The sequence below is a fragment of the Bactrocera latifrons genome, unplaced genomic scaffold (assembly GCF_001853355.1).
Source record: "Bactrocera latifrons isolate USDA-ARS-PBARC rearing strain unplaced genomic scaffold, ASM185335v1 scaffold_8, whole genome shotgun sequence".
NCBI classification, from domain to species: Eukaryota; Metazoa; Arthropoda; class Insecta; order Diptera; family Tephritidae; genus Bactrocera; species Bactrocera latifrons.
The window spans coordinates 2,435,138-2,457,046 of record NW_017537489.1 but is presented as its reverse complement, the minus strand read 5'-3'; the positions used below and the strand labels follow the sequence as shown (position 1 = coordinate 2,457,046).

Sequence of the window (21,909 nt, the reverse complement as noted above, 5' to 3'; positions counted from 1 at the left end):
TAGAGAACTCCTGACAGAAGACTACCCCTCCTGCTTTTCCCCTAAGCTTCGATCTCACTGCATCTTGTTTCCAGAGGCTTTCCTTTGTCCACATATCCCTTACAGCATTTGCATAGGGTGACGGTTTCGCAATGCAGTGATCCAAGTTGTAAGGCATCTAATCGAAGCAGTTTTTCAGAAAGCTTTTTCTCGGGAAACCGGGAACCTACCTTCTCTGAGTCAACTAGCAACTTATGACTTATTTACTCGTAAAGCCAACTCATCGGAAGTTGTCATTGTACTTGCCTCTGCACCATGTAGCAGGACGGGGCTGATGAGTGACTTGTAGAATTCGGTCTTTGTTCATCGAGAAAGGACTTTATTGACTACTCAGTCCGCAGTAGCACCTGTTGGCAAGAGTTATTTTGCGTTGGATTTCGTGGCTGACGTTGCTGTTGGTGTTAATGCTGGTTCCAAGATGGAAGAATTATCTACGACTTCGAAGTTATGATGGCCAGCAGTAACGTGGGACCCAAGTCACTAATGCGACGACTGTTTGTTTGATGACAGGAGATATTTCGTCTTGCCCTCGTTCACTACCAGACCCATTTGCTTCGCTCCCTTGTCCTACTGGAGAAAGCAGAACTAACGGCGCGGTTGTTGAGGTCAATGATATCAATATCATAATAGAAGATTGTACCATCTCTATTAAACTCGGCAGCTCGTATTATTTTTTATTTATGTTTGAAACCTCGTTTGGTATCGAATGGTTCGATGAGGTCCATACCAATGCTGACAGAGCTGTATTAGCTTTTCGGGGATACCAAGTTCAGAAAAAACGGCATAAAGGCAGCTCCATTTTCGTGTTTCAAAAGCTACTTTGAAATCGACGAAGTGGTGGTGTATGTCGATCTTTACCAAGATTTGGCGCATGGTGAATATCTGGTCTGTTGTTTATTTTCCTAAAGCCACACTGATAAGGTCCAATAAATTTTTTGATGGCGTTAAAGCCGGCTCTTTCACACAGCACGCTCACTAGAAATCTGTATGTAATGTTGAAGAAGTTTATCCTACGGTAGTTGGCGCAACTTGTGGGGTCTCCCTTTTTGTGGATTGGATAGAGCACACTTAAATTAAAATCCTCGGGCATGCTTTCGTCCGACCATATTCTACAAAGAAGCTGATGTATGGTTGTTCTCAGTTATCACTTGTCAGTCCTTCGCCGCCGCTTTGAATAGCAAGCATATATATTATAATATATATATGGCTATAAATGACAATTTTATGGATTTTATTCCTTCCAGTGTAAATTAAATTGAACTTGGTAAAATACTGGTCGAAATTTGATTCTGTGACTTTATCTGTAACACTTCACCAATTATGGAAATTTCTTCTTCGACTCAGTTTCGCACAGTTCTACATATATAACCGTTCTTATCGACCAACCTACTGCACCGGTTCGGCTATAAACGCGAACAGTAAATGTCGAATCATAATTATTCTTTCTCTGGTGTTTTATTTACACTTTTATTCAAATCGAAAATATTTATAATAATTAACAATTCATACTTAAAAAATTAAATCTTATGTAATTTATTATTTATAAAATTAACAAATATACATATAAATTAATTATAAATTTATAATGAAAAAAACATAACAAAATGTATACATATTTTAATAATATTATTAAATACAACATAAGTGCATAAAGCATGGCAAAAGATGATGAATATTTTCTTACATAACTTTGACAGCGCAGGCGCATACACATAAGCACATAAAGATTTATATGGAGTGTAATTAAATACAATTTAACGGGTTTTACTTCATATGAATTAAAAAAAAGGCACCTACTACATAACTAGATATATATATATGTCAATAATTATCTACATTATGAAGAATATATGTATATCGTCACCTACAATGGGAATTTACGTCTCATAAAAAAACATCGAAAATCACTGACAGTTAGCATAACCAATATATAACCAACACTGAAACTTTTTCCAATATGTGTGCATGGTAACCAATACATAACCACTTTATAACCAATATCTAACCACTTTATAACCAATACATAACCACTTTATAACCAATACATAACCAATTTATAACCAAAACTCAAGTTTTTCTTGAACATGAGCGGTCTCTATTACATCGTTTTTACTCGCCAGTAAACATATGAAAAGTGATGTTACGTTATTTTGCATTTTAAGTGACGATATGCCTTCCCTTTACTGTCATTTGTAGAACTTTACATTTGTAATTGTTTTCAATTAATTCTTTCTTTTGCAGGTATGACTGCTTCAAAAAATTGTCATACACATTTGGGTAAGTAAATTTTACCGATGACCCCTATTATTTATGGTTACTACTATTACTATGATGTATAGCCAGTAACTAGTAGCACGGCTAAACAAAATAGCCGATAACCAAGCTTGCATATAAATTTTGAGAGGGAGTGCGTACATTTCAAACAGTGTTACTGAAAAATGTGAAATCATATAGGTGGTATATAATATTTTCAATTACACTTGACCACTCAACTAAAAACATTATACATTGTATATTCAAAAATAGTGGCTTAACGACACAAATATTGGACTGGTGCAAAGCATATTTTGACTTGGAATTTTTTGATAGAAAATAGTATGTTTGGAACATAAGATGGCGACAAAAAATTTTTTTTCATAAAAAAAATAAATAGCTCAAAAACTTGGTTATTTGAATTTTTGACATAAATTTTGAGGTTATGTGAAGAAAGTCAATATACAAAAGTTATAGAACTTTTCATTACCTACAACATTGCTCAATAACAGTTTTCTATAGGGCTTGGAGTTTTGTCGGAAATCGAGATAAACCATTCTTAGTCCTTAAAAATTCTAACACACCCATCCTTCTACTTTTCTCAACCTCAGATAGTCCGTAATTGATTATTCCCTAACTTTTTCGCTTCCTATTATGATGTATCTTTGTTATCAAAGTTTATCTACCCGAATCTGTATGGATGTTTTTCGAATTCGGAAAGCTAACAGTTGAGACATTTGCTGTTTCTACTATGATTTGAATGTTCTTTTGCTTTTCTCTTCTAAGGACTAAAACACTCGGATCTGTAAAACTTTTGAACAACAGAGCTCTACGAATCACTAAAGAAGTATATTTAAAAAATGAAAGTAATTTGAAGTTATGTTGAACTGTCATTGACGTTGAGTGTTTCAATTTAATCATTTAAATTTTTTTTTTTTTTTGAATTTATATTTCCAAGAATTTTAATCAACAAATTTTAATAAAATGACGGTATATTTATTAAAGTAATATGTACATATATCAAAGATTAAGGTTTTCTTCTTTTAAGAGGTGATTTTGTGCAAATATTCAAAAAATTCTACCACAAATCTTATTACAATATATTTCTATATTCAAATGTAAATTCTTTAAATAAATATGAAAATAAAAAATATGAAAAGAAAAGAATAGATAGGAATTAAAGCTTTTGGTTAAATTTTCATAAACAAAATATTTTTTAATAATGTATAATTTTAGAAAAAAAATATTTCGACTTTTGAAAATGTTTCGACTTTTACTTTTGTATTAAAATATTTTTTGAAATTAAAAATAATTGATTATTGTTTTTTTTATTAAATTTTTGCTCAGAAACATTTTTTAAGAAACTAAAACAATTTTTTCTTTTTGTAATTTTTGTTTAGCAACTAAAGTGACCTTTCTTTTTTTATTAAAATAATGTTTTCGAAAACTAAAAATAATGATTTAATTTTTGTATGATATTTTCGATTAGACAACATAAAAATTAAAACCATTTTGTTTTAATTTGAAATTTCCATTTAGCCACTACTGTGATTTTTACTTTTTTTATTGCATTAATTTTTTCGAAAATGAAAAATAAATCATTAATTTTTTTTTATCAATAATCAATTTTTTTAAACTTAAAACCATTTTTTAATTTTAAAATTTTCATTTAGCCACCACTGTGACCTTTATTTTTTTAATTAAAATCAGTTTTTCTAAAATAAAAATTAGAAACTTAATATAATTTTCATCTTCATAATTTTCATTTAGCCACCACTGTGACTTTTACTTTTTTTGTCAAATTAGCTTTTTCGAAAATGAAAAATAAATCATTAATTTTTTTATCAATAATAAAATTTTTTTAAGTTTAAAACCATTAATCTTTGAAATTTTTGTTTATCCACTACTGTAATCTTTACTTTTTTAATTAAAATAATAACTAAATTAACTTTTTATTATTAAGTTTTTAATTAGACCACAGTTTTTTTAGGAAGCTTAACATCACTTTTTATACCTTTCATTTAGCCGCCACTGTGTCCTTTCGCATTACTTGCCACCCAAGAATTTTTAAACATAAACTCATAGTTTTGTAATTTAAGTACAGTTAGTGATTTATTATTTCATTACTCGTTTGCGCATGTGCGTGCTTATATGCCCTCATATGCATAACAGTATTTATGTATGTCTTTTATATGTGTTTTAAATATTTTATATGGCTCGTTGCTAACTCGCTAATTTTCATAATTATTATTTAAAGCTAACTAAATTCTTAAGTGAATTACTTAAATACATATGGTACAACAAAAATATGACACGCTCACAAAGTTTTTTTTCTGTTTTTATACATAAATATGTAAGTTGCTATTAAAAATAGTTAAGTGCTATGCTTAATCACTTAAAATCTACGACTCTTGCTCATTTTTGTGCTAAATATGATTTTTTATTTATGATTTTTGTTTCTTAATTTTTTGCTTTGCGGCTGCCAGTGATTTTTTTCGCTTTTCTACACTTCACCTCTGCAGTTTTTTGGGCTTTAACATTTTCTCCCTTGCCTCTCGCTCATGCTCATAAAAATTTTGCGCCGCTCTGAATATTCAAATCACGCTTTAAAGCATTTTTCAATTTAATGAATTTCATTTTTTTTTTAACCATTTCATTTCACTTGAATCCATTTTATTTCACTTTAATCCACTTCGTTTAATTCACTTAATTCTCATTCATTTTACTTTTGCAATTTAATTTCTCAAACTTGTCGTCCGTTCGGTTGGCATCATTAGCGGCCTCTCAGCGGGACCAGCAGCCGAGAGCGTTAAATTGCCAACACTGCTGGACGTTGTCTTCGTTGAGTATTGGCTCTGGCGCTGGTTGCAGCTGTCACGTGTAGACGAATAGCTGTTTTCGGCAATGAAAATTGAAGAAAAATTATTTGTAATTCATTTATTTCATTTTAATATTTTTTTATTATTAGCACATAAACACACATATACATATAAAAAGCTAGACACATATCCATTAAGCAACCGAATTTCCAAGCTACACATGCAACATATATATACTGAAAAACAAACATACATAACATACATATATGAATGTATGAACTACAAAAATATATTTAAGTTGAAGTGATTTTGTGCGCGTGGGCGTATACGCAACATTTTATGGCATGCCAAGCTTTTACATTCACTTTTAATTGATTGCTCGCCGCTGCGTGCGTCGCGCATTTTTAATATTTCGAGGTGTCGAAATAGTCGAAAGCATGCATAATTATTGCATATTAGTGTATATAAATTTATATTTGTAGCTAAAGTGGCTATTTTCTGTGCGCAAAAATATTTCACATGATGTTTAGAGATTATCTCTTAAAAATATAAATAATAATACTTAATAAATTAGCGCTTTTTTAGAAATCTGTATATAAATTGTTATTTTTATGCCAGTGTAGTTTCGCTTTTACGCTTACCATACCCAATTGGTAGGCTTCCTCAAAATCCACACAAGTATTTGTTGTTCTTTCATTCATTTTTTTATATCTTACCATTGAAGCGCTTTTCAGGTCTCAAAAATCAATTGTACCAGCATTTTTTTGCTTTTATCGCCCATGCGATTTTTTCCCCTTGCACATAAAAAAACCACTACAAACAAAGTTCCACTATGAAAATTTTATTTTTTATAATTTTAAAATTCTTAATTTATTCTTCAAAGTTTATGTATGTCGTCCCCTCAAAGTAATTCCCCTTGGCTCCGTTTTTTCCAATCCTCGAAATATTTGTTAAAGTCAATTTCCGGAAGAGACTTCAATGCGCGTCCTGCCTTTCGTCCTGAATGTGGTTCGTGGTCACCGCTTACGCGACCCCCTTTGAATAATTCGTAGCAATCAAAAACAATTGCTTGTGACACACAATTATCACCGATAGCTTTTTCAAAAATTTTGAATCTTTCGGCACCAGAATTATTATTCTGCCCACCTCGTAAAACCGCCGAATGCTATTTATGTGCCATGTGTGATTGTGGCAGAAAAAATATATTTCAACAAATGAGTTTTTACGCGAAATTTAAGTTAAAAAGTCTTACTATATTTTGCTTATGTCATTTTATACGTCGGGTTTGGGTCGGAAAAATGTTACTGGACAATGGACAATATAGTTGAGAACACTACTTTTATTAAACGCTTCAGTTCTGTTTACGAGCCCTGAGTTTATAAATATGACGTCGAAACTATCCAACTATTTAGCGACTGGCGCTCCAAAAATTCGCAGAAACAAAAGAAGCTACAGTTCAATGGAGACACTGAAGGCCACGCCAGTCGAGGCTTATAGAAAGTAATATGAAAAATTATAATATTGAAGGGGATCATAAAGATTTGCATTCAAAATTGATACAAGTTTTTTTTTTGTCAGTCTGCGTCAAATTTGATCAGATGATGTAATATTAACGATCTTAGTTGCTCTTCGTTCTATGTTTCTCTTATAAACGATTCGTTAAATTGTTTGCAATAACTTTTCTCCATCTCGTTTAAAAGACTCGTTCAGATTTTTGTTTTCGTTCATAATTGATATTTGATAATTCAAAGAAACGTATCCGAGGGTAAGTTGCTATTTTACTCGATATTCTTAGTTAGTCGCTAATTGAAAATCGGTGGTTAGTATTTGCAGTTTATGTGCTCTCTCAACACGTTGGTGTTGTAAGAGTATTCGTTGTTTCCTGTTGTTGTTGTTCCCTCTCGCTGTTGAGGCTTTTAGTGTCGTGTTTAAATGACCCTGTTAGTGTTGCCATTATAATTTATACATAATTCATATTTGCTGCCTCGTACGACTTCGTGATGTAGAGATTGTGGCTCACTCTTAGTACTCGATATTGTGTAGCAACGAGTCTAAAATTCCGACGAGTTCCCGTAGTAGTTATACTTGAGCCGTCATAAAATTTCTTTACAGTAAATATTTATTATTCTAGCATCATCGTGGTATATAGTATAATATATATAATATGACTCTCCAAATCGTGTATAAAGATCAATAATTATAACCGGTTATTAGTATATTGAATTTAACTAACTTTTTAGGTACTTTTTGTGCGTAAGTGCTGAAAAGGGTTAATAACTAGGATATAATATTGGATTTAACTACGTATGGGTTAAACACCTTGTACCTTGCTATAATCTATGTGAGTTGCTACTCAAACTTCTCAAAACTAAATGCCGTTATTATTGATGGCTGTATTTACCTCTTCGCTAGAAGCGATCACTGCCACGCAGCGCCTGTGACGACTTCATTTTCATTGCATACTTATCGGGATTTTGATTATAATCGGAATTCGTTGAGCTGGTGGAGTTCGTGTGGCTCGTACCCGGCGGCCGGCGCTTGAGTAGGCTTTCGAGAAATCAATTATAAATTATTGTTTGACATATTCGCTTGTTTTGGCGTGTCACTCGTAGTGACGAGTAGCGAGTAAATAACGTTATAGATTTGTTTGCTTTTTGTTTTTTGAATTTTGTTTTGTACATGGCGTATTTGACTACTGGTTCTACAGTTTACAGTTATAACATGAGTAGATACAGTCTTTAGCATATTCATAAGCCAATTTAATGTAAGTAAACAATGCTAGGATTTTTTTTTTTTTGGTTTTGGTGTTTAATTTTGCAGGAGGCAGGTGAGAAATGCATGGCGGAAAACAAATGGCAGGCAACAGGTAGCAGGTAGCAAAATTTTAAGTTCTTTTTATGCTCTTTTTTTTTTTTGTTTTTGTTATATGTGTTTCTATGTTTGTGGCCGCCGCTGTGTATGTAGCGTTTAGCTCAGCAGCAGCAGTAGCAGTAGTGATTGGGTGCGAGCCTTTGTTATTGTGGCGGCGCTATGTTGATCACTGCGACCTGCTTGCTGTCGCTTTTGGTATTAGTTACTACACTCATTCTAACGGAATACATAAAAGAGAAATTTAGAAAATAACGGAAAATCGTAAGTGCAACAGTATGATGAAATTGAAATTTTGATGAGAGGGCAGAGGGGCAAATGCATTTGAGTACAAAATTTATATAAATATTTTTTTTTGTTAATTCTTCGAGCTTTGTATGTTGAAAAAAGTAGGCAAAAAATATTTACAATACTTAAAGGTAATCGCTCGCGCTAGAGTAAAGTTTTTCAAATAATCTGAAATATATGTAAGTTCTTTATTTTATATTGTAAATATATATGTATGTATGCATGATCATGAATTATGTTTTATATAAATTTATTATAATAGCTGTAATGTGACACTTTGTACAAATGAGTGAAATTTAATGTTATGCAATCATAATTTTTTTATAAAGCTTCGCATTTTGTAAGACCATGGCGCATGACATCACCAAAGCATCACAGCTAAGCGCGTAGCAAGCAAGTCCTTTAAACGCTGCTTTCTTTATACCGTTATTTTGCACAATAATGGCGAAGCACGAGTGTCATCACTGGGATTATTCGTTTTTTATAAATACTGTACATATGTATGTATGTAAATAGTAAAGTAAATAGTAGAGTTATAGATAGGTTTTAACCCAAGTAATTGTACTCGAAGCACCACAATGCTTATGTGAACCCAAAAAGGGGCACTATCTGTGATGAGTTAGTGTGGAAAGCAATGATTACTTAGCGAAAGGTACTGAAAGGTCTTAAGTCGTTTTGGTTATAGAATGGTCAGAAAGGATCCTAATTTTTCTAAAAAAATGAATATAATGTTTTACGACGGTTATCTAACCTTTCTAGATTGCTTAAAAACTATATACAATGTGACAGAGGTCGCCTGCTTCCTGAGATGGAATATCGAAGCAAAGATGGAAGCAATGATATTTTGCAACTCTTCAACACTGGCTAGAGAAAGACTCTTTTGGTTCAGTTTGAAACTAGCCTATATCATTTTGAGTCCCAGCATTCATTATTCGATAATATTTTGCCGAATAGACCACGTCCAGCACGAAGTGAAGAAAATATAGCAGCCGCAACTCGCACTGACGTATGGAACGACTTGACGCCTTTTATATCCAGATCTTAAATTGGAAGCGTACAAAATGCTGCTTCTATAAGAACTGAAACCGGTGGTCCTTTCCAAGCGACAGCGCTTCACTCCATGGACTCGTGAAAAGTTAAAAGAAGATGCGACATTTTCAAACCAAAAATCTCAGCAATGAGGCCCATTTCTGGCTCAATGGGTGGGAAACAAGTAAAATTACTTGTTTGGGCGGAAAAGCAACCTCAAGAAATTCAAGAGCTATCATTTCAACCAACAAAAACAACGGTTTGGTGCGAAAATTTGAGTTGGATCGATCAGTTTGTATGGCAGGTATATTCTATAGTAGTTCTATGTTGGTGGTGCGGTCTACTGATCAGCGAACATGGTTAAATAAACTCAGCGCATATATACATATATACAATTCATAGGGTCTCCAACGTTTACTGGTGGGTGATACAAACTTATTGACTAACTTAATACACCCTGTTCAGGGTATAAAGACTCAAATGGGTTAGATCTTGAAGTTTCGATTAGGTGTAAATCTATAGGCCAAGAAAAAGTGACGGGATCTCAATGCATTCCTGAAGTTTAGACAATGCAGGTGACTAACGTGCCCTACACATCATCTTTTGGTAGGAAAATCTAGAGAAAAATATTTGGGTCAATCAAGTTGGAAGCCCACCTATAGCATGTTATCGTTCCGATCTTCAAGACCTTATTTCCTCTTCAACACCTTATTGGATAGGATATATACACCCTGTCCAGAAAGTGTCGAGGATTCTTCATTTAAATCTCCCGCTTATATGGAAGACAGGTCAATTTTTTTCCTGTGTTGGTACAACCTTAACTTACCTGTCTTCCATATAAGCGGGAGATGAAGAATTCGCGATACTTTTTTTTTTTTATACGATTTACATTCTTATTGGACAAAACGTCAAATATTTGATAGAAACCTAGTAAATACGCTGACTTGGGCTTGGGAACATAATGCCAAATCAAAAAAAAAAAAAAAATATCGTGAAAAAGCCTTCAAAATAACAGACAGACCAAGAAAATTATAGGTAGATACTACAATGATCGATGACCTAAGTGAGATAAGCTTGTCAAACTGGAGGGGCTTAGTAGCGGATCGGGGAAATTCGGAGGAAAGTAGAGCGGAAGCAATAGTCCACTTAGGACTACCCTGCTAAGAAAGAAGGATAAAAATTTCAGTGAGTTGCTTATTGTTTCACAGTAAACTAGTGTATTGTGTAAGCAATTAGCCTTAAACACAGCTCGCAAAGTGGCATTGGGTACAATACATGCACAATTCTCACATTTTTAGAGCGGTTTTGTTCATTTTTGAGCTATAAGAAAGTATAAATACAAAAAAAGTGGAGAATGAACTATCGGAAATCAAACATTTCGGGCGTCACTGGTGAAATAAAGTTATTTATAGATAACTTATAATATAGATCAAGAAAGCTTGTGTTCACTTCGAAGCCTCTTCGGAGAAATATGAACTATCACATATAAACTTTATTAAAAAAATTCCAATATGTTCGCAGCAAATAGTGTTATGATAGATTAATATTGAGTAATCGCAGCTTGAGTCACTATAGGTTAATTTGTTTTTAGTTCAACACGGTTGCACATAACCTCAAAAAGACGACATAGAGTTCCCCTAAATAAATACAATACATAACATTCAAAAACACGAGCACATTTGACTTTTTCGGTTTTTTTTTTTTTAATTTTTACGCACCGGGCTAGTTCAAAACTTTATGGAATGATATACGAATGTCGAATTTTTGCGATTTCCCCTGATAATTACACTGTATGCGAATGCGTGAAGCGATTACTTGTGTTGTTGTTGCTGTGATGTCGTGTGGACGGCGGATTGAAAGCGCTTCGTATGACAATTAACTGTCTTATGTGCAGTGAGACATTTTGAAAGCGCCGACGCATTGAAATGCTGCCGCCGCCGACAGTCGTCGACTCGCTTTGACGGTAACTGCGTATGCGCACAGTGCTTTGTTGTCATAAAATTTAACAAAAATTATATTTTTTTAAAATTTAACAAAAATTATATTTTTTTAAATTTGTTTTTTTCATGGAGTTTTTGTGAGTTTTTGATGAATTTGAGTTTGTTGATGAGCGTTTCATGAGCGAATTTACGAATTTACAAAACAAAACAAAACGAAACATTAGATAAATTCAAATCATAATGATAAACAATATTGTTTTTGCTTTTGTGTTGTTTTTTTTTTTTTTTTGGGACAAGACAATTTGCTTTTGCACTTAATATACAGTTATAAATTGGCAACATTGCTAACTTACCGATTTGTTATCAAATGCTTGACCTTCTTCTTCATGACAAACAACATGAATATGAGGAAACCTTGTATGGCATTGCAGATGTCCGAAATGTAGAAGATCTTGGCCCAGCCTCTATCGGCGCCGACAAAATACGAGAAGATCTCCATAGACCATGTGACGCCCATAACCATGAATAAGCGCAGAAAGAGACCGAATCTGTGGAAGTGAAGTAGAAATGATTGGTTTAATATATAAAACCTCTCGGAGTAAATATTGGATGTAGCAAGTCCAGCTGACCAGATTTTTCAAAAAACAATGAATTAAAAGTTGGTTAAATATCAAACCGTCAAAAAACACCGTCGTCCATTTTACAAAGCGAACATTCTTTCCGTGCTTGAGGCCACTAACACTTAATAGAGTTAGTTGGAAGTGTCTAAGAGGTAAAATTTATGGCCTCACATTAGATTTAACTTTACAGTGGAATAGGTGCGTGGAACAAAAAGTGAAGGCCTTAGGGGAAGACACACCACAGGCACTTCTTTAGCGAGACGACATTACGCAGAGTGTAAACTTTACAAAGAAGTAATAGACTAACGGCTTGAAAACAAGGGAAAGCATTGTTCTCGTTCTAATGATGCCCAGAATGCCCTCATTTAAATACGATTTACATCTAAACGGTGTGACAACAATTGACCCGATTCGTTTTTAGTCGCCAAGCCGTCGCAGCTCTTTGAGGATAGAATCCATAAAATTTACAGAGGAATGAGAAAAATATATGACATGAATATAATTATATACTCATCATATCTATGTGGTATTCCAGTAAAAAAGATTACATCTTGTTGACCTAGTTTCACAGAAGTGATAGTACATCACTCGAAGAACGGGTTCCAATTGCATAGTTCATAGTTTAAGAACATTGACTTTTAGGTATTTAAAGTAAGACAATTTCATCGGCCGTTCTTCCGTCTTTCCTTGCAACTGTCTTCATTCTTCTTCTTCTTCTTTATTGGCGTAGACACCGCTTACGCGATTATAGCCGAGTTAACAACAGCGCGCCAGTCGTTTCTCCTTTTCGCTACGTGGCGCCAATTAGATATTCCAAGTGAAGTCAGGTCCTTCTCCACTTGGTCCTTCCAACGGAGTGGAGGTCTTCCTCTTCCTCTGCTTCCCCCGGCGGGTACTGCGTCGAATACTTCCAGAGCTGGAGCGTTTTCGTCCATCCGGACAACATGACCTAGCCAGCGTAGCCGCTGTCTTTTAATTCTTAATACTCAAAACACTACTCACTTATCCTTTTCGGTGCGTAAATTCTTAGTGCTATCCTCGCGTGCCATTATACGCGCCATTTCACGTTGGACCTTATGTATCTTCATGGCTGTCAAGACGAACATTATGCTGTTAGCCATAATTATGAGAACAATTGGACCAAAGAAATAAACCATCGCTGACCAGGTGCGCACTGACGAAAAAGAGGAAAAGCGTTAACTCAATTTTAAGACATATAATAACGATAAATACTTACTATCCAACCAACAATATTCGCCACCGCCAATACCGGGTTTCCAATAATCTGGTATAGCAGCAATCTCCTGCGCATACCATGTGAAGATTAAAAAGGGTACCGGTATACCCCAAGCATACAGCGAATAGACGAGAAAACGTTTCTTCTCCTGAAAACGATTGATGCCCCGCGTGCCACGGAAGTTATGCCACAAATCGAAGCTGATAACACTTAGCCAAAAGAAGGCCGCCATGAAAAAGTAGTAGGCGACATAGCCGAGCGATTTGCAGAATGACAGACTGGAATATGCATCCAATTGCAGCGAACTCATCGCTAGCAACGAGTAACCAATGATGAGTCCGATTAAATAGCAAACCAACGATTTGCCGTGTTGATTGCGTAGCTCTGGTATGCTTAGGTAAACGACAATGGTGAGTATCATGAACGGTATGGAAAACAACATGGCTGTTTGGATGGTAGAGAGACGGTGTGAATTTAGAGCGTAAAGTTTAAGTACAATTTTTTCCTTAAGGTGAGCTTACCATAAGCATTTATTGTTTTAATGGTGCTGTAATCCGAATCATAGTTGCAATTAGCCGGATTGATGATGTACATGGTGTCTGTGGTGTCATTCGCCACCGTTGGATGGAAACAGAATTCGCTCTTGGCGAGGTAGACCATGTCGAACACGCGCAGTAGTGTGCCATTCTGTGAAGAAATATTGAAGGAAATACTAATATTTAGTTAAATAAATAACTTCGAAATCTCAAATGGACTAGAAATCAAACAGAAAAATATTCTACGTTACCACTTAAAAAGTTACAAACATACATACATACATATATACATACATACATACATACATACATACAAGTGAAGCTAATAAAAGCGTATTAAAAATTTGAAATGAGCATCTATCATCAATTATAATATCTCCATAGGCGTTGAATGAATCGATGAGTGGAATGTCCAATTTTAAGTAACCCCTAAACATTTTGAAGAGTTTTTTGTCTTAGAAAACCAATATCTGTCGGGAGGCGATGCCGTAAGATTTTGTCTCCGAGGTCAATGGAGTGAAAGTCAGACACTAATTCGATTAACAGTATCGGTAGACAGTTTCAAGATATCAACATAGTGCCGAAAAAAACGCTCTTGCTGTTTTACTCTGAGACAAAGGTACAGTGATCAAGTTTGACTTGCATCAAGAGGTCCAACAAACCGATAATTGGATGAACAAAGACTCAAATGGACTAGAAACGTAATTAAGTAGGTTACTATGGATGTCTTCGATTAGATACGCATATAGACCTTTAGAAGTATTTTCTACAGAGCTGATTAACTAAAACTCGACTGTATATAGTATGGATATTTCCGGAAGGTACCACCACGTTTGAGTTGCTTGTCGAGTCCCTAAACGGATATAAATCTGGATTTTATTACTATTCATTTATAGATGGAACGATGGGCTGATGATGAGATATACGACGGCATTGACATACTTAGATCATGTCGTCCGAATGGATGGAGCTCCAGCTCTGAGAGTACGATGCAGTTTTCGCCGGAGGATGTAGAAGAAGCGGAAGACCTCCATTCCGTTAGAAAAACCAGGCGGAGGAGGACATAGCTACACTTGGAATCTTCATTGGCGCCATAATCACGTAAGCGATGTCTACGCCAGGAAAGACGAAGGCGATTTACAATCAAGGGAAAGGTACTCTTCTGTTTCTAAAGTCCACTTTCTAAACCTAAATAAGGCACTGACCACCGATAAGTTTTACTAGCGACCGAAGCTACGAATTAACCTAAGAAGTTCCCGTGCCCTTAACCGTGGCCAACAGGCAGACATTGAACAGGTATACATATTTTTACAGTAGTCGTTAGACTTCTTCGAAGGATATCTCTCGTTGTGGAGGGGAACGCAATTTGCGAGAAAAGCTTTCTATTAAAACGTACGAATCTTCAGTTAGAAAGGAAGTCACTACGAGTATTAGTGAACTTATACTTCTAATGCAATACTTTCTTGAAAATACCAGCCACATATGCGATTATGTACGATTTCAATTTCCTCCAATACCACTCACCTCGAATAGCTTCCAATCGTCGAAAGAGCCGAGCTCCGGTTGCAGTGAGAACATAAATTCACATGGTCGAAAACTCTGCACAGCAAATTCAGTAAAAATATTCACCGCCTTCAATGTTTCATCCGGCATAGTCACATTCAACAGCGGCTGGGGCCACGCATAGTCGGTATTGTTGACGCAAGCGCTCTCATTGGTGCTATAGCTGGCGCCCCAAGGACAGCAGATATTAATGCATGGCTTCAATTTACAAATACAAGCTCGCACATGTGACTCCACTTCGACGCGCCGCATGAGATCCGTGTAAATATAGTCATATGTGCCGATCAGCTGTGAAGGTATCATAGTGCCATCGTGTAGATATGAACCGTTAGGGAAATGCGGATCATTCGTCACGTTGACCGTATCGAAGAAGCTACAAGGCACATGTATGCCATCGCGTTGATGCAAGTTCTCATTGTAGGCGCTCACTAGTGGGGGTAGGCAAATAGCAAGCGCCAAGCCGATATAGACTAGGCGCGGTGACAATCTGTGCAGAAGCGTTTGTGTGTGTATTTGTGACATTGTATTTGGACCGCTTCCTGTCGAAGGCTGCAAAGTAGAGAATGAAAAATTAATTCCCATTTTATCAGATAAACATATATATAGTGTGATTTGAAGATATTTAATGTTTAGAAGAGAGTTCTTTGGATTCCATTATTCTTCCCAAGGGATCGAATATTTCTAATATCTCTTCTTTAGTCTCTTTTTTGAGTTTTTAGAGCTTTTATCATATCTCTAACCGAAACGGATTTATAGAATGGAATACATAGAGATCGTCTCTGAGAAACTGCTCTAAATATAATATCCAATATATCCATAACTACGTCAGAGATTCAGTCAAATATCGACCTTTGATATCCAAGTGTCTCAACGAAGCCGTTGTCATAAGTAAAAACTGTTAACTAAATGTTCCTGTTCTTTCTTTTTATTAGCAATTCAGCCATCTAGGTAAAATGGAAAGAGGTCGGTCGTTAGTCGCCTAGATCGCTCTCTTATGCAAAATACGGGCTGAAAGAAAGAACTTGGTGATAGGTCCATTGAAATCACAAATATTTTGCAAAATGAAAATAGTATCGATCGAATTCTTATATCCTGTTCGTCATAAATATTGTAAATATGTTTCACCGATATTTTAACGATATCGCGAATGCACTAGACATTTTTTCTTTAGTTGTCTCAACAATGCCGGTGGATTCACCATATTTATTGGGAATCTGATTCTTTCTATATTTGAATTTATTGTGTGAAAAAAGTAAAATGGAAATAAAATGAAAAATATTTAATTATTCATCAATACTTATTTTGTCGGTTTCAAAAATTGCCCCCCCACCAGATATTTCCAGTCCCTGAAACACTTTTTGTTTTATCTCTTCGATCGACTGAAACCCGTTGAGTAACAAAAAAAAAAAAAATCACACGGAGCTTTGAATTCGGTCAAAATCGTGGCTCGATGCGATGGTGCATTAACATCGTGTAAAATCCATGAATTGTTTTTCCCCAATTCTGAGCATTTTCGAAGGGTGTTCTTTCGCAAATGCCTCAATATGGCCAAATAAAACTGCCTATTGACCGTGTGCCCCTCCGGAGCAAATTCACGAGGCTTTCGTCTCATTTTTTTATCCTAAATTCTGATGATTGTTGGCTTGTTAGCATTTCAAACTCATACAGTTATAATGCTATTCATGAGCCTGGGATGGGAATTCATACGGTCAAGCATCACCAAAGAGACCTGTGTACAGTATTCTATTTGAAAAAATTCAGCTTTATTAGGACGAGAAAGAGCAAGAACGCATTTCTTAGCCGAAATATTCATCAAAATCGATATATTTTTCTCAGTTGAAGAAGTCAAAGGTCGTCCAGAATAAATATAATACAAAATTGCAGAAAAATTCTTTGTGCTGGGAACTTTTTTTTTTTTTGTCACAATTCATAAACAGCTTTGTAGTTTAACGTAAGAAAGTTGTTGCAAAGCCAGTGCATTATCATATAAAAGCCTTATCTTGCGGTCAGTTCGGTTGGGTTGTGAGTGTCGTGTGTGAATCGAGAAACTTGACAATAGATTGTCAAACAAAGAAGCCACGCATAATATTTCCACTTCATAAACCACTTCAATGAAAGATAACAAAAAAATAAAACCAAAAACACATTCTTATGTAGATCACAAGCATTGAAAAAGAACCATTGTTTAAAAAAAAAGCTTAGAAGCTACTTTTGATAACCGCTTTCTATATATTTTTCCCATGTGGGGTGAGAAGACTTCTGTATGTCTGATAAGCATAAGCTCTCTTGAAGATACTGACTGTATTTTTATGTAGGATGATTCAGAAGAGTAGACTTAAAATAATATGATTTTTAACACAACACATAAAACATTTAGCTTGACAAAACCTTTGCGTAAATTCAAAAAATAGGTTTAGGACACCATTATCCGTTGCATTATTTTGCTAAATTACTCGATAGTTTCTTCTTAGATCGAAAGGTATTGTTAGAGAAAACAAAAAAACAATACTATACCAGCTTTTAATTTATTACTGAGAGACCTAAAGATTCTGAAATTACTTCTTGGTTGCTAATTTTTATATCTACTTGTATTTAGGAATTTATCCCAAGAGACGAGGGAAAATAGTGTACCAGAATCCAAATGAAAAGAATTGCTGTCTCTAGCTAGAAATTTGATAATATCTGGAAAATATATAGTATATGTCAACCTGTTAATACAGAAGAAAATGAACAAGCTGTCAAAAAGGTATTGTTAAAAAAAATTACCGCTTTAAATCGAATAATATTTGGCATAACTAAATAATATTTTCTATTTGGAAAATAATGTTCTTTTTATTCCAGGAAAAGTTTATACAAACGGTTCCGTTGAACAAAAGATCTGTTGTACCAACTCTGAATTTATTACTATAAAACTGAGAGATATACAAAAATATATACTCTATAATTATAAAGATGAAAAGTAAAACTCTCACCATTTTGAGCATATCAAAAATTCTTTGGGACCACAAATTTCGATTGCTTTTCTCAGGATGACTGTAGCTTCTAAGTTCCTTTAAACTTTTTGTTTTTTTTTTTAAAGGGACAAGGATAGAAAAGTTTCAAGGAATAATTATACGTTGCCTCCTTCCAGACGACTTCTTTCTTACGCACATTTTTTGTTGAAATACTTTAAAGCTTCGCTTGAGTACAATTAAACAATAAACAACGAAGTTGGGTACTAGCGAGAGCGGAGGTTTCACGTTTCTTCTATCAGAACACTTCATGTAGAAATTCGTCCGTTTTAAAAGCGAGATTAAAAAAGCACTTGGAGAGAGACTCCCACTTAACAAAGGACATCTCATGAGTATGCATAATATTAGTATACGTTATACATATTTTCATAAAAAAGACAAGAATCAAGAAACTATGTAGGTCGTCCATCAAACTGCTTTGTCTAAACCTCCACCTGAATTCCATAATATGTAATAAATACTCCGATTATTGAATGTCAATACACTTAAATATTATTCAACGAAGCCCATAAATAATTTGTCAAATGTCAAACGATTATTGACGCTCAGCTTATCGTAAAGTCACCCGCAGGCATAAGGTCCTTTAACGCCTATCATTAAACCGCATCGAGTGTCAATGTAATGTGCCTCTCAGTAATTGATTACATGTGTGACTGAGGGCAACAGAATATTCATAAATTTCCATAATTATTTGTATTGAACTTATAACAGCTTGACGTAAGTATCATTAGAGTGCTTAAGTACACAATAAGTTTTGTGGCAACCATAAGCGTCGCTAAGTTTAACGGTGTTTATTAAATTATGATCAAATGTTAGTGTAGTTTCAACTGTTGCTTCGCTGGACTCTTCTTTGTTTATGCAAATTAGTTGCCTCTTGGTCATAATTTAACGCAATATATCTTCTTTATGTTGTTGGAATTGTGTCATCGTTTCATTTATTTTGAAAGGGAAATTGCTCGTAAACTTATCTATTCCTTAGGGTGGTGTTTGTTACTAAGTTATGTACACATACATGTGGTATGGCGGCGCACTTACCTAAATACTTAATGGCAAGCGCAGGAAAGCCGTCAGACATAGATCACTTCAAACTACCTTGTAGGAAATTCTTGACGCTTGAACTTGTTATAGTTAATGGAAACTTAATTTTTTAGCTAAAAAACTAAATACTATGCACGCTAGAAATTTTGTGTCTAATGGCATCACAGCAACGATTATTGTTACACATACTGCAGAACTGCTTTAGAAAGTCTACTTTACCGTAAACACAAGTACTTAAGTGGTCCAAGGCATGCGAACAAGGACGCGAAGTCATCGAAAATGTCGGTCCTGGAAATCGTACGTTCTTCTTTGTTGTTGACGGTAACAGTAACATCTAGTAAGTAAACTGACAATATTTGAAAGCCGTCATGTTAAGACTAGAAAGATAACAGAAGATTTTGTTCGTAGTGGAAACGGACCTCCATATCTCTTAAGGATCGATTCTGAGTAATGTTTTGGGTATGAAAGTGTCAATGCTAGACTTGAAGTAAAATATCTGAATTTTTAGCGAAAATGATGAGAGTAGAGGACGGAAAATAAAAAAATTGATATCGTAGCGGAGAACCCTACATTTATCAAACACATTTTTACTAGCGAAAAGTATATGATTTATGAATATGACGTCGAAACTGTCCAACAATCTCAGAACCAAAATTCACTGAAGACAATGAAGGTCATTCTTGTATATTGTACTATTACAGGTGGCTATTTTGCAGGCGATAATAGAGATTTGTATAAAATATATGAAAATATTTTTTTTTTGTCAGTCCGTTTCACACTCGACGAGATGGTGGTTAGATACCTTCCAAGTTCTAATATTAGATTATATCTCAAATAAATATCAAGGAAATATAGACATGTCATGACATGACCGAACATTACTCTCCAATCTGATATTTTCTTAATATAATTTTTGCATTTAACGATCGTAATCATATTTAGAGAGGTATTTATCTATTGAGTTCAGTAATTAGTATTTCAGTGGATAATTTCGAACTTTCTCAATTAAACAACTGTGAATAAAAGTTTTAGCTCTGTGGAGTGCATTTAATTTTAATTTTTTAGTAAAGCAAATCTGAATTATTTAAACTTTTTATGGCGGTTTAGGCCCACAATCGAGATCACTCGAATTACACTCGGATCGTTTTTAAAAACAGGAAATTTATTTAAAATTTTTAAGAATATTTAGAAACGGAAAACAAATTTCCAGAAAGCATAATGAGCTGGTGATGAAAATTAAGTTTTCTTTCTAAGAAACAGTCAGAAATAGTGGACTAAAAAGATCTGTTTAATAAATTTTTATTTCAACAGAAAACAACTAGAAATAAAGCCGCACTGAGATATCTAATTAATTTTAATTTTCAAGTTTTAAAAACTACATTTTTATTAACTATTAAAAAATAATTACAATACTTTAACACGTTAAAAAGTATCTTAGAAAATAATAAGAGCCTAAGATGCTATTCTTTTTCCTACTGGGTGTGCTTACATATATACGTAAGTATACAGTTTCAATGTAATTTGTCATTGAGTATTTGCCCACATGTAAAATAAATGTCTCCGCATTTGTCAGGGTCATAACAACGATGCTTCATAATGAAGAATTAAGTTTATTCCCAAAAGTGCCTTTGAAATTAATCTTAAACTGTTATCAAGACGCATTGCAGGGCGCAACAAATAGGCAAAAATACTATAGCCTAAGTTTTTCTTTGAACACGTTTTTCATTTGTTTTTATTTCTCTGTGCTTTTATTACTTTGAGGAATCAAAATACAAACCAATTCTGATAAAATATAATAAATTCATATTTATCAAGAAAAAGGTGGCAACGTAGAAAACAGAAAAATTTATTCGACAGAAATTAATGCAGTGACTGAAAATAATTCTTGAAAAAAGTAAGGGAGGGCTAAGGTTATGATGGAAAAGTGTAGAAAAGTTTTAGGAAAGAGGTCACAAACGAAAGCTCTTCGAACTTATACGGGTAATTCCATGAATCATCACTTTCATTTTTGTGATGCGATAAATAAACAAAAAAAGAAGAGAAATCACAAATTTTTCATAAACAACCATTACATTCACCTAAAGTGACAGTTTGGTGTCGTTTATGGTCTGGTGGAATCATCGATCCGTACTTCTTTCGGAACGAACGAAATGATGATACCGTTACTGTCAATGGAGAGCTGTATAGTTCGATGACAATCAACTGTTTATAACCGCAATCGGAAGAAAAGTTGATATCGACAACATTTGATTCCAACAAGACGGGGCTATGTGCCACACAATGCGTACAACAACGAAATTATTGCTTGAAAAGTTTGAAGATTCGATTGTTTCAAGAATTTGTGACATTTAATTGCCTCGATTAACATTTAATTAACACGATTAGATTACTTGTTCTGGGGTTATTGGAACTTATTGCTCTTTGGAAATGTACTAGATGCTCTTCAAATTTTAGAAATCAATGGTAACTACGCTTAGACTACCCCAAAATGTATGCTGCTTAAATTATCACAACTTGTATTTTGTTGTACTAGCTTATTATAAATTCTGTATACCAGGAATTGATGCCGAAAATGTTGCCTACATTTTGGCGCGGCGATTGATTAATTGATAATAAATGTGAGATTAGAAACAAAGCAAATATTTATATTAATATAATAATAAATATG

At 34.4% G+C, this 21,909-nt stretch overlaps 1 protein-coding gene across 4 annotated transcripts in view; it reads right to left on the bottom strand.

Annotated features, from left to right (window-relative positions):
* Positions 1-4,628: 4,628 nt before the first annotated feature.
* Positions 4,629-21,909, bottom strand: part of LOC108976798 (G-protein coupled receptor Mth2-like) — a 47,550-nt gene continuing 30,269 nt past the window's right edge. The window contains exons 2-8 of one of the 4 annotated variants that reach the window (XM_018946146.1): positions 15,154-15,741; positions 13,615-13,780; positions 13,094-13,537; positions 12,859-13,030; positions 11,590-11,784; positions 7,513-7,658; positions 5,101-5,184 (exon numbers count right to left, since the gene is read on the bottom strand). In XM_018946146.1, coding sequence (XP_018801691.1) covers positions 7,520-7,658; positions 11,590-11,784; positions 12,859-13,030; positions 13,094-13,537; positions 13,615-13,780; positions 15,154-15,714 — 1,677 coding nt within the window. In that variant the 5' untranslated portion in view covers positions 15,715-15,741 and the 3' untranslated portion in view covers positions 5,101-5,184; positions 7,513-7,519. Of the gene's footprint in view, positions 5,185-7,512; positions 7,659-8,014; positions 8,199-11,014; positions 11,282-11,589; positions 11,785-12,858; positions 13,031-13,093; positions 13,538-13,614; positions 13,781-15,153; positions 15,742-21,909 lie in introns of those variants that run through there. The other 3 variants (XM_018946144.1, XM_018946145.1, XM_018946147.1) reach the window with 3 other exon arrangements.